At 41.3% G+C, this 12,738-nt stretch overlaps 1 protein-coding gene across 1 annotated transcript in view; it reads left to right on the forward strand.

Annotated features, from left to right (window-relative positions):
• Positions 1 to 12,738, forward strand: part of hectd4 (HECT domain E3 ubiquitin protein ligase 4) — a 36,751-nt gene that overhangs the window by 4,738 nt on the left and 19,275 nt on the right. The window contains exons 3-29 of the mRNA XM_084551183.1: positions 1,754 to 1,843; positions 1,929 to 2,056; positions 2,652 to 2,760; positions 3,995 to 4,133; positions 4,521 to 4,691; positions 4,792 to 4,984; positions 5,095 to 5,256; positions 6,815 to 6,928; positions 7,029 to 7,169; positions 7,254 to 7,489; positions 7,579 to 7,721; positions 7,856 to 7,926; positions 8,027 to 8,132; positions 8,244 to 8,364; positions 8,473 to 8,601; positions 9,000 to 9,124; positions 9,375 to 9,528; positions 9,644 to 9,747; positions 9,921 to 10,119; positions 10,272 to 10,391; positions 10,476 to 10,580; positions 10,690 to 10,853; positions 11,022 to 11,267; positions 11,506 to 11,698; positions 11,897 to 12,001; positions 12,135 to 12,227; positions 12,311 to 12,479. Of these exons, the coding sequence (XP_084407309.1) occupies positions 1,754 to 1,843; positions 1,929 to 2,056; positions 2,652 to 2,760; positions 3,995 to 4,133; positions 4,521 to 4,691; positions 4,792 to 4,984; positions 5,095 to 5,256; positions 6,815 to 6,928; positions 7,029 to 7,169; positions 7,254 to 7,489; positions 7,579 to 7,721; positions 7,856 to 7,926; positions 8,027 to 8,132; positions 8,244 to 8,364; positions 8,473 to 8,601; positions 9,000 to 9,124; positions 9,375 to 9,528; positions 9,644 to 9,747; positions 9,921 to 10,119; positions 10,272 to 10,391; positions 10,476 to 10,580; positions 10,690 to 10,853; positions 11,022 to 11,267; positions 11,506 to 11,698; positions 11,897 to 12,001; positions 12,135 to 12,227; positions 12,311 to 12,479 (3,830 nt within the window). The remainder of the gene's footprint in view (positions 1 to 1,753; positions 1,844 to 1,928; positions 2,057 to 2,651; positions 2,761 to 3,994; positions 4,134 to 4,520; positions 4,692 to 4,791; positions 4,985 to 5,094; positions 5,257 to 6,814; positions 6,929 to 7,028; positions 7,170 to 7,253; positions 7,490 to 7,578; positions 7,722 to 7,855; positions 7,927 to 8,026; positions 8,133 to 8,243; positions 8,365 to 8,472; positions 8,602 to 8,999; positions 9,125 to 9,374; positions 9,529 to 9,643; positions 9,748 to 9,920; positions 10,120 to 10,271; positions 10,392 to 10,475; positions 10,581 to 10,689; positions 10,854 to 11,021; positions 11,268 to 11,505; positions 11,699 to 11,896; positions 12,002 to 12,134; positions 12,228 to 12,310; positions 12,480 to 12,738) is intronic.

A 12,738-nucleotide genomic window follows, 5' to 3' on the forward strand; every position in this document is an offset into this window, starting at 1 on the left:
TGTAACACGGCAGCAAAAGTGCAGTAACCCGGCTGCTCAACAAAATAATCAGCAACTTTTTCGAAAACAGCCAACACAGCAGTAAAGGTGCAGTAACACGGCCGTTTACTGTATCAAAATAACCAGCCTGCTATACCAGAAAAGTCAGTTCTTAATCCTCGTGTCATCGTCTATGACATGATAGTGCGCCCCTGGTGACCGTTGGCTGTAAAAATCCATCCGCCGTTGTATGAGCCGCAGGGTCCAAAGCAAGTGACAAAAGTAGCGGCTTATAGTCCGTAATTTACGGTATTCTGGGCAGCCACCTCTAAAATATACACATAACTGACCAGTTTCTCTTTTCACTGTATACATGTTATATGACTTATCAAGCTTGATTCACTAGCTCAAACCACTCAACACATCCTCCCGTAGAAATCCTGCTTCAATGACTGTGGTGTGAGATAAAGCATTTTATGATAAACATTTGTATACACTCTTAAACTTACGGGCACGCCCAGTCTTTACTGCTGCCTGTCAGTACACTGTTACTGCAGTGCTGTAATGTTCCCTGTAATGTTCACAACCTGAGCTTCCTGTGGTCTGGACTACACTCTAGACTGTTAACATGAGCTACTAGCTACTGTTTTAAGTGCAACACAACCCCTAACAATAACACAATAAGATAATCCTGTAAATCTGGTTTAATGTTTTTTCTCCAGAGAAGAGCAGAATGTGCTTCCTTTTTTTTTTTTTTTTTTTTTGCATTAGTGCCTGAACTCTGGCTTCTGTTAGTGACACAACTGATCTTGACTTGTCAAAACCAGAACTCTCCACTCTTTGTTCAGCCTCTGCTGAAGCTGAGAGCTCTTTGTTGTGGGGAACTATCCAGCTCTGGTCTTTTCACCGACAGTAGGAGCTAATTAAAGGGCTATCAGCTTTACTCTCCCTCCCCTCTGTTGGGGTCAGTAAATGGACTATCTTCTTAGCAAGCAAATTGACAGCATAGACATGTTCTTTAATACCAGCTGCTGATAATATGTTGACATAGAAAAGCATAGAGGGAGTCAGTTGAATAATGCTGACACGTTTATGTTGACTTTTGCCTGTGTACACATGTAAACACATTCCTGCGCAACCTATGGCAGGATTTTCCTGAACTGCATCGGCCCCAGTAGCACTGTAAAATGTTTGTTAAATACAAGTCAAACTTCTGTCGTTCAGTCTGCTTGCTGCATCACACACACCTAATAGCACCTAATATAGCTGACTGTAAAATTATGTCATCACCATAAACACTGTAATCAATATTATGTTGTCATTTAGCCTTGCTTTGTGTTTTTATGCTTTGTAAAGACTCTTGTAAAGCTGCAGTGACAAACGTCAGCCTCTTGTGTATTAGAGCATGCCAGAATAGCATTTCAGTGGTTAGCACTTTTCTTTAAAAAGATATTCTGGCTGAATAGAGAATTACTTGAATATGTTCAGTCTTGGATGAGACAGATTAGTAAATGACACCGCACAAACAAAAGTAGGTTGCTCATTACACCCTGCAGAGAACCATGGTGAAAATAATCTCTTCTGTTGCATTTTAGCGGAAACAGTTTTTTATTATGCATTTTTATTATGCACGTTACATAAACCCCTTTGATAATTCAATATTCAAGTTCTTGACTTTATTATTCCTCTTAGAGTTCCACAAATATTTACCAATAAGCTTTCACTTGTGTTTCACACTGGGGCCTCCTGACTAATATGCCAAACTATCTTACAGGGGATCCCTGAAGACCTTTATCCACACAGTTCACCTGCTGCAGAAACAAACTGATCTGGGCCAGCTCCCCGTGTCAGATGTCCTCTACAGGTCTGAGAAATACATTCATTTAACTGAAAAACAACTATTGGTGACTTTCCCAACATGTAACCACTCTGCGTCTCTCCTGCTTAAGACTTTTGCTCCTGGAAGGAGGCCCAGGCTCTCCATCTTGCCTACTAGGGGGCAAACACAGTGTGTCCTGGGGTTTTGAGGATATGCTACCCACACCTGATAATTCTGCTGGAGGAGCAGAGAGTAAAGGTAAAAAAAACATTCAAAAACATTTGTGTGATATTCTGCATTTGTATTCAACAGCTGTCACAGCAGATACAAATATATGGATGTCTGTGTTCAGGTTGTGGAGAGGAATGTGCTTGTCATACTTGCCATCATAATAATGCCTCCATCCTATATTATTTATTTGCTTTTATTTTGTTCATAAATTATTTCAAATGCATCCGAAATCCCAGTTAAAAGGAAGATGTCCCAGTTAGGACTCATTTGGCCTCATTTTACCATATAAGCTTATATGTTGTGAAGCCATTTAGGTAGAACTAAAGGCAGGAGTTGTGACTGTGAAAGGATCAGGGGAAAAGCAGAGGAACAGAGATTGCTGGAGAGTGACACATCAGTTAAGCTTACCTCATACTAGATCCATTTTGAGTTATTTTGTTCCTTCAAAGGAATCAAACTGCTCCAATTTTAAAAACATAGTAATGGCCCACCTTGTTTAGCATTCAAATACTGTCTCTGGTTTTGTCCACACTTCTCTTAAGCCCTTCATCTACCTTTCATTCAGTTGTCAACGTTTGTCTTTCACCTCCTACTGAATTCTTTTGGTGCCTGTGTATTGCAGACACTGACCTCGGGCGATGTCTAGCCACAGATGGGCTATATCTATACACCACCAACTCCTCTGGGAGAGGACTCAGCAAGCTGGGCTCTGGTTTACATGGGACACTGAGGTAATGTGACACTCCTTTCTTTATCTGCAGCATTCAGAGAACAGCAAGAGAGAAAGACAGACGAAGCAATGAAACACTAAAAATATCTCTTTTTCACATACCCATCTAAAGGCAGCAAATGGACTACATTGTTTCATGATGTTTTAAACCAATTTCTGCAGTTCAGTCTTTTCCTTTAGCCATGTTTGATTGACTGGGTTGATTTTAAAGGGGGCAAAAGGTCAATGTGTTATTTTCATTCTGTTGTTTCAAATTATTCAGATTGCATGCAGAGGCCAGTGCTCTTTCTCTCGTTTGCATGTGTCTAATTGTATGCTAGAAGTGTCATTGTTTTGTTACTTACATCTGAGAAATGATATCCAAGAAAACAAATATTCACATAGTGTTGGAGACCATGCACTTCTACTGCAGTCTACTTTCAGTATCACAGCAGAGCATAGCTCTACCAAGCTGCACTGGTGTACTACTGTGTTGTGGTAACAGGGCTAACCATGATAAACCAATGGTCTGTTGGTTTGACTGACTGCAGCTCTTCACAGCATGAATCACTGTGATAAGTAGCTTGTGGACACTTTTCTTAGAAGACATAGAGTGAATATTTGGTCATATTTAGCTCTTACTCGGGTAAAGAAGGAAGTCTTTGAAAAAAAATAATTTTTGACCGCACAGAAGACATAATACCTTTGTAGTTTAGCAGTTTGTTTTCCCGTGTCAACAAACATTTCTGGATTGTGAAGGTGTATTGATTGTGGTAGCTAGACAGTTTAACAAAGGTGTACTCTCTTACACCACTATTGAACTATATTTAAAGACAGCAACAACTGATAGCAAGCTGAAATAGTCGGATATAATTATTTGTCTAAGTACCACCAGACAAAGAAGTATAATTAGAACTTTAAGTAAGTCCAAGTCAACCAACTGTAGTAGGTGAGAATGTGAGATTGAATGTTTTGTAGCCTTATGTACCAAGTCTCTGTTTTCAGCAGTCAGTATAATTTATTTCCATTTTTAAAAACTGTCAGGTTCCAAAAACCACAGAGGTTTTTGAACCTCTACCTGTTCAGCTACTGTAAATGTTGCTTGTAACACAAATGACAGGAACTGTAAGGCTCAGAAACTAGGTGTAAGTACATGAACTATTGGGCAGTGACGTCACTAAGATCAGAAGTAACTGTTTGTACTTTAAGGACTGAATTTTCAGTCCACTGACATGAATCGTGTGTGTTTTATGTAGGGGTTTCGTGTATTGTCGGAATGAAGAGTTGGAGCCTGGCTGGGTGGTATTCGGCAGTGGTCGTCTCCTCCATCGTCCCTCCTCCTTTGATGCCAAGCCTCATCAGCTGTGCCAGGTCATTGATCCCTTCACCCTCCAGGTACTATCTGCTTTCGTTCTACTAATTTTAAAATGTTAGGTCTGGATGCTTTTAATTTCAGAATTAATCTCACACAAACCAAATGCGTGTTCTGATGTGTTCCAATATAATTTTATTGTGATATATGCAAACAAGACATTTATCATACAAACAGTTCATCTCACTCAGTGAGAATGCATTTCCCTTTAGTCAGGATGCTCAGAGTGTGAATACAAAAGTGAAAGAGGCAGGCGGGGGAACATTGATAATCATTTATGTATAGATTTGGAAATTAGATGGGAATCCAGACTGTGCAATCCAAGTGTGGTGTCTAAAAATCTAACCAGCTTTTAACATTGTGTGGAAATAAGTCATATCCAAGGTTAATATTGTCTGTTCCATGTTCAGGTGTGCCTGATTGTGCCCATGCCAGCCCATCACTTCCCTGTGGGCAGCAGCATGACCACGCTGCACCTCTGCTCAGATGGAACTTACCTGTACTGGGTCTGGTCCCCAGCCAGTCTCAACGAGAAGACACAGAAAGGCCACTCTGTCTTCATGGATGTCTTTCACCTGTCGGTGAGTACTATATGTTTTGTTAATGTAGTCTGAACAGTGTTTGGTTTACCTGTGTCTCTTTTTAATCTATGTTGCTTTCTCTTTTCTGTCCATGGTGTAGACACAGACAGGGTTGTGTGTTGCAGACATCTTGCAAGAGAGGGTGATTCTTACTCGCAAAGAAGGCGAGTCTTCCAAGTGCTTGAATGAGCTTCTCTTGAGTCGAATGTCACGCTTCCGGGCCTCCCATTCTGCCACATTGGCTGCACTCACTGGCTCTACAGTCACCAACACTGTCAAGGAGGAACAGTCTGGTAATGGTAGAAAAACTTTAAATAATTGTCCAGAAATCATAAACACTTTAAAGAATAATTTATTTGACCTGTATGCTTATTAACATATTCTCTGTTTAATTCTTTCTTAGCTGTCAATACTAGTTGTGGACTCCCTCTTAAGACTCTGAGAAAGACACCAATGTATGTTTGTGGAACGTATCTAGTGATGCTGGTCTCACCTCCTGGTGTATCTGGGAGCTCTGCCACACGCTCCCTATTCGGAGGTACCAGCAGCTTGTCCTCACTCAAAAGTAAGAGCACACACACAGACAAATCTGTTTTTGTAATCGCTTTTGAGTTTAAGTCAAATTCTAAATCAGGCACTTTACATGTTTAGTCACTGCTTTTACAAAATCTGCATAAGTGTGATGAAAACTTAGGGTGTATTCACACCTGCCTTGTTTAGTTCGATTAAAACGAACTCAAGTTCGTTTCCTTGCTTGGTTCGGACCTTTTTGACTGGTGTGAATACAATCACTCGAACTCTGGTGCGGACCAAACAAGCGGACCGAGACCCAGCTGAGGAGGTGGTCTCGGAGCGGTTCCTACCGAACCCTGGTGCGGTTCCTTTATGGTGTGAAAGCAGCCCGACCTCGATCCGACCCAAGTTGCAAAAATCTACCTTTTTGGATTTGACGAGCTCCCGTAGTTTTCGCGCATCTATCAAGAAGCGTCTGTGTGTCTGTCTGTCTGTGGCACGCATATGTCGCGAACCGTTGGCCCGATTGATTTGAAACTGGGCAGGTGTCTCGCTACGGGCACGAAGATGTGCACTGCTAAGTTTGACGTTGTTTGGATAAGAAATGTAAAATATATCGGTAAAATAGGTTTTCTCCGCTCTAATATTTCCAGTTGCCTGATGACAGTTCTAAATTATTGCGCTGGCTCAAACGCTAGATGGTAACCATGGCAACGGAGACTCAACGTTATTTTACAGTTTACAGACAAAACATGAGTGATTTGATCATCTATCTATAAATCAAGAATTTCTTTTAACTTATTTGGTGAGTTTGTGTCTGTGGCACGCTGATTTGAAACTGAGCAGGTGTCTTTGTGGGGAGGAGACATGGGTCACGACAATGGTCACAACTGAAAAATCTTCTTTAGCTCCCACTATAGGAATACATACTTCCGACGGGCACTACACTAGTTATGGGAAATGTAGGATAGCCCAGTGACACACACAACAGAGAGAGACACGTGAAGCAAACAAACGCAGGTAGGTTAGGTAGAGATGAGCCGTGGCTTCACCTGGAGCTCTGAGGAGACACGCTGCCTCCTAGATATCTGGGCAGATGTCCAGATATCTCAAATGCTGGAGAAAACACATAAAAATGCAGAAGTATATAAGATTTTTAGTAAACAAATGAGAGAGAGGGGATTCCAGCGCTCAGTTTATAAACCATATTGCTAGCATAATAACAAGTAGACCTACAGTACGCAAAGTCTCCATTGTAGCCTATTTACGTGGGACATTTGGCTTCCTTCACCCCGCCTATACGTTTACCAGCCAATGGCTGAACGACCTTAGCACATGTGTTTTTGTTTATAAATTCTGGTCCGGTTGCAATTAATCACAGTGTGAAAGCGAACCGCACTAAAAAAAAAAAAAGAAAAAAAAAATTGGTCCGGACCAAAGCAAGTGAACTAACGGACCTTCCTGGTGTACGCCCTTAATGTCCTAGGTAAGGATTTATTATGACATTTAAAAATAGTAACAAGCTTTATGGATTTAATAGTCTTTTTATTCAAAAGAGAGCGAGCGTTAGTGACATTACTCACTAAACATGACCTTTGATTTTTGTTCAGTTTTAGCCTCGAGCCTGGTGTTCAACCTGGCTGACGGTCAGTTCAGCAGCCGTGCAGACCTTATTGACGCTCCTGGCAGTTCTCTAGGCAGGGGAGCCCAGGTGGCAGGACTAGGTAACTTTGGTTTTGTCACATTTTAGTGGTGTATTTTGAAAATAGTCATACAGCCCACGCGTGATACATCAATTTCTGTACGTAATCTTTGATTTCAAAGGAGCGTGTTACGATGCACTGAACAACTTGATCTGGACATGCTCCAGTGATTACATTGACCAGTGGTGCAATCCTGGAAACCAAGCCTTTCATCATGTGTGCCATAGGCTCGGTGTCAGCCATGTCATCAAAGAACCCAAAGGTAGATGCAAACTGAAACCACAAGTTGATCTTTTATTATGTTAAGTCAGAAATTTGATCATATGCAAAACTTATGTGTTCACAGAGGAAACTGTGGCAACTGGCGAGGTGATCAACCAACTACTTCATCATGTGGGTGCTATGTGTATCCACCAGCTCAACCTGCTGGCAGCCAGCAGCAACAGTTTGCCCCTGGGAGCCCTACTGGGTAAACAACATCCCATTGAGGCCCGTCACTTCAGCAGCATCTGTGACATTATGGAGAAAGCTATGGTCAATGGTGATACCTGCATTATCCGCTGCATCTTAGTGGTGTTCCAGGTCAGTTGCGGCTGGGGGACAGTTTTGCAAAGAATGACTGTGCTACTTTCACTGTTTTTGATTTCATTTATTTTGTCTGTATTTTCAAGGTGGTGTTTAGGTTTTTCAATCCTCAGTCGGAACAGAATAGGGAAAGTGTGCGCCGCTCAGGTTTGCTCCTGTGGCAGCTACTCATGGCTCCAGTGGATCAGATAGGAGCAGAGATTCAGCGAGAGGTGTGCCTGGCCATCAGGTAAGTCAAAATGTTCACATACAGCTTAGAGAATGATATACATATTTAGCAGAAGCAATGTCTAAAATATATTTGTGTAATCTGAGAATATATTGATGTTGAGACCAGCCTGTACCATTTCTGTGTCTCTGTAGCTCAGGCCTGAATACTTTGTATCAGGGAGAGGCTGAACTCAGCAAACTGCTGAAACTGGTTCTAACGGAAGGTGAATGTTTGCAACATGTTTTTTTAATTTAAGTAGTACCTAGTACTTCTCATGTTTTGTGGTGACTTTGTCTCATATGATTTTCTTGTGTTATACTCAGGTGAAAGAAACAGTGGCCTGTCTCAACTTCGGGATGTCATCCTTACTAACTTGGCAGACCAATTGCAGAAGAACAGATTTGGGAGTGAAGAAGATGACCACTACAGGTAAGTCTCAGCCCTACCGCAGTCATCTTTACGTTTAAAACAGGCTTAATGTGTAGTTCCTTGTAGGTATACAGTGGCTATTTAAAGCCAAATAATATCTCTCTTTTACAGATTAAGTGATGAGCTGCTGCATTATATCCTTAAGACTGTAGTCCGGGAATCCTGCCTCCTAATCACAAAATGTCAGACTGTCGCTCGGGATGACTTCCAGAAGCTGCTCTCCACTGTGCCTGTATGAATATCAGTTCAGCATTACTCAAATGACATCTATGCTGACTAAGATCACACGCTTTGATAGATTGCACTCGTACCAACTTGAGATGGTTTCCCCTCTCTGTAGGTGGTCTCACCTAGTCTGCGCTACCTCATGGCTGTTCAAAACCACCTCCTCAGTAACACCATTCTTATCCGTCCGGATGATAATGATGACAGTGACAGCTCCCTACAGGGGGAAACAATGAAGGTACAGGTAAACATCCCCTTTAAATACCCCTACCTCTGTGCATGTGGTGTCTGTTGTTTGTCTGTCAGTGATATGCCAACCTACCAAACAGAGTAATGGGATATGAACGTTTTTAAGGGCACTGTTCAGTAATTTATGGCCATTGCAGTTTTAATGGTATCAGTTAATGTTGCCATATTGACTCAGGTTTTGTGGTTTCTAAATATCACAGTTACTGATAAGAGAATGAAAAAGGAACAGTGTCCTCTGTAAGTCTACTGCTTAAATGAATATATAGTTGGTTTTAATTAGTTGCCATAAACATAAAAATCTGTGTACAGTTTCGATATTACGTGAATGTAAACACTGAAAATCTTAGATGCAGTGTTACGTAAGTGTGGGCATATTCTGTGTGTGGTCCTCAGGAGCTACAAAGCAGCATCCTATCCCTAGCAACCAAAATCCTGGTGGGGTGTGATGAAGTACTGGAGACCCTGCAGCAGGTGACCACAGCTCTGATCAACAGCGACATACCTGACAGAGAAACCAGGTGACATTTTATTTAATCTTTTCTTAAGTAATTTTGTATGGTGGTAAAATAACCCTTTAGTCATTCAAGGTGCAGTAGCTGCTGCTTGATTCCCGTAAAATCTTCTTGACACTTATTTTATAACGTTAACCCCTCATACTGTTATTTATGGTTACACAATTTTAAAATGACTCATTTTCTTGTCCTGTTTTTCTGCCTTGTACCCATCACCGTAACATTACTTTTTCCATTTTCTCCTGTTGAGGAACAGGTTGAAGGGCTTAGAACAGGTTACCAAGGCCACTATGCTTGGGCACCTGCTGCCAGTGTTGCTCACCTCTCTGATGCACCCAAACCTACAGACTCTTACCCTCGCTGACGCCCTCATGCCTCAGTTGGTACAGCTTGTCCTGTACACCAGCCAGGTTGGAGATTTGCCTTTCCAAAAAATTGTTTTTGTATTAAATGAGACAACTTTTCTTGAACAGAAAAAGCAGTAATTATTAATTAATAATTTTGTTTCTCCTCTCTGTTTTCCAGACTGCTCTGTTACTTAAGACTCAGTCTCCACTTTTTACTGAAGAGCCTCCACTTGTGGGTGGCTCTCTTGGGCAAGGAGCAAAGGCATGTACTGCTGATGACAAGTGAGTCTTCCAGCTGACATCCAACATAAGAGTGTTTAAAAAAAAAAAAAAAAAATCACAATGAGGGCCCTCAGATTATATATTGGGTACCTTCTTTATTGTAATTTATGTGCCAACTTCATTCTGTTTGTCATAAGCTAAACTTTCGAACCACTTATTGTCCTTGATATTAGAATTCTTGATGAACGTGAGGAGCCAGGTTTCCTGACAGGACTAAAGATCCCTGCCCCATGGGCTGCTGGGAAGACTGTAGAAACCGTGCACCCTGTCAGGGACAATTACAAATTCAAGGAGACAGTGCACATCCCAGGAGCCCGCTGTCTTTATCTTCGATTTGATTCTCGCTGCTCCTCACAGTATGACTATGACAAGGTAATGACTCACACGATGTACCAACTGTAGGCACAATGACTTTTATCCTTTGTAATTTTTACATACATTTTATGCCATATTCCAAGAATAGCAATGCACCTGTTGGGGACATTTATTTACCTATTTAACTAATGTCTTCTCTGACATCTTAGTTGGTCATCTATGCTGGTCCCAACACCAACAGTCGTAAAGTAACGGAGTATGGAGGGAACACTCTGGGGTATGGCAGTCGCAGTGTCTTAGGGACAGGATGGCCCAAGGACCTTGTTAAGGTAATGGATGCTGTTTTACACTAACATACACAGTGAACACATACATACAGTCTTGAAGAGCTTTTTTTCTTTGTCCTCTGTTAGGTTGAAGGAGACACTGTGACATTTTCTTTTGAGATGAGGAGTGGGCGTGAACATAATACTCCTGATAAAGCCATGTGGGGCTTTTCCTGTACTGTCAGAGCTCAGGTAAAAAGTGGGAGCACACGTTGGTCCCAAACATCTAAATTTAACACAGTTTAATCATACTGGGAGTATGGCAACTAATTCTGAAGATGCCACTTATTTTTGTTTTTAGGAGTCCTCCGAGGATGTCTCTGGAGGCCTCCCATTTCTGGCTGACCTTGCTCTGGGTTTGTCAGTGCTGGCCTGCTCAATGCTCCGCATTCTGTATAATGGGCCAGAGGTGACGAGAGAGGAGGAAGCCTGCCATGATTTGCTCTGCTCAAAGCTGCTACAAAGGTGATACAGCTAAATGAAAACACTACAAAATGACTTCTCATATGATTAAAATACAAAGCAAGAAGTACAGCATAATCTTCAGTGTTATGTAGTTGAACAACAGTGCTAGAATAACAGGCAGCAATGATGACAAATAGGTGACAGGCTGTGTTTTTTTTTTTTCTTTAGGTGTCAGTGGCAGGTGGAAGCAAATGGTGCCATCTCTCCTGCCCTCACGCCGAGCCCCTCACCTCTGCCACTCACTATTGAGGAGGACCGGGAGTTCACCTACCCCTCTGACGTGCTCATCCCACCTCCTGGCCTCATGCCAGGGACCTACTTTGACTTGCCTCGTATCCGCCTTCCTCCAGGGATCATGGGTCGGCTACGAGAAGTGTCTGGAAGGGCTCGACCACAATTTCGTCCTAGCATCAAGTAAGAGATCTAATAGAGTGCATGCACCTCCATATTATAAGCATGCATGTTCCCTTTAAAGCAACTTTAAATAACCAAGCACACCATTTTGTTAGTGAATTACGCAATAACATATCCATATAGATCCATATAACTGTCCACAAATTACCTGAATATTATTTGTTCTAGTTTTTTATTTGTCCAAACCATTGTATAACTTTTATACTCCCATTTGTTTTTTTTGTTTTTTTTTTGCAAGGGAGGTGATAAGACCAGATGTTATGGAAGAGGTTATAGTATCTTGCGTCATAAAACATCTAAGCCTGGTGGATGCTCTTCAATCACTCGTTAATTACCAGTATCGTGAGGATCATGCAGAGGAGTATGACCTGGTCTGTAAGATCATGGCTGAAACCTTCAAGAAGATCAATGCAATGGAACGTCAGCTGCAAGTAAGCTCATGTTACACAGCAAGGTTTGAAAAAAGCAATAACATATAAATTATATTTGCTTGCCAGTAGTTGCATTATGCATGATGAATATTTTTTGTTCTTGCAAGAAAGTTCTTTGGTGTATAGTTTAAATTATAGAGAGACTGATATTGACTAAAAGACCGGCCTGTTTCTTATTTTCTCCTGTGATGCTTTCAGAGTGTAGCAGAATTGGAACAGAAGTGGCAGAATGAGGTAGAGGAGGCCCAGCAAGGAAAACTGGAGAACAACACACCATTCTTTCATGATTACCACTTTTTTGAGGTACCATGCCCCACATTAAAAATATATTTTTCCCCATTATACCATAACTAAATATCATATTCTCTCTCCATATATATATATATATATATATATGTGTTTAATTTAAGTACTGTTTGTTTTTTTCCTGTACCAGAACAAAATGAAGGAACTGGAATTACTCTGCTCCCTGAAAGAGGTCCCACTTGATTTTAGTGACTTGGAAAATGTTGTCCTTGCATTGAGGCAAGTAATTAAAATCCTTATTTACATTATCTCAGTTGTTACACGTGCTTTTATTCTCTAACATTATGTGTCCGCACAAACAGGGAGAAGTTCTTTCAGGAGGTCAACATCACGCACATCAGAAGTAGCACTCCACTTGCCAAAACTAAAACACTGGTGAAAAGTCTAATGAACCGCACAGAGCTGCTTCTCCATGTCACCATCGCTCCACACTGCAGAAGCCTAACCACTACACCTGCTGGTACACCAGGTCCAGGTACGTACTTCATTTTATCTAGAAGCTTTATCTTTCAAATGGACGTTCAACCTGTTCTGACAAGCCTCCACAATATTGAAATGTCCTTGAGTTAGCCTTATTAAATCCACAGCTGCACTTGTGTAACTCTCACAAGAGTCCAACTTTAATGATTTCTGGGAAATAAACTGTCTGAGAGCTCTATTTTTGTCAGTCTTTTCATTAGTCAGTTATTAATTCCTTCATGATTAGATTAGTTAGTTACCCTAAGACATCATAT

This window comes from Chelon labrosus (genome assembly GCF_963514085.1).
Source record: "Chelon labrosus genome assembly, chromosome: 9".
NCBI classification, from domain to species: domain Eukaryota; kingdom Metazoa; phylum Chordata; class Actinopteri; order Mugiliformes; family Mugilidae; genus Chelon; species Chelon labrosus.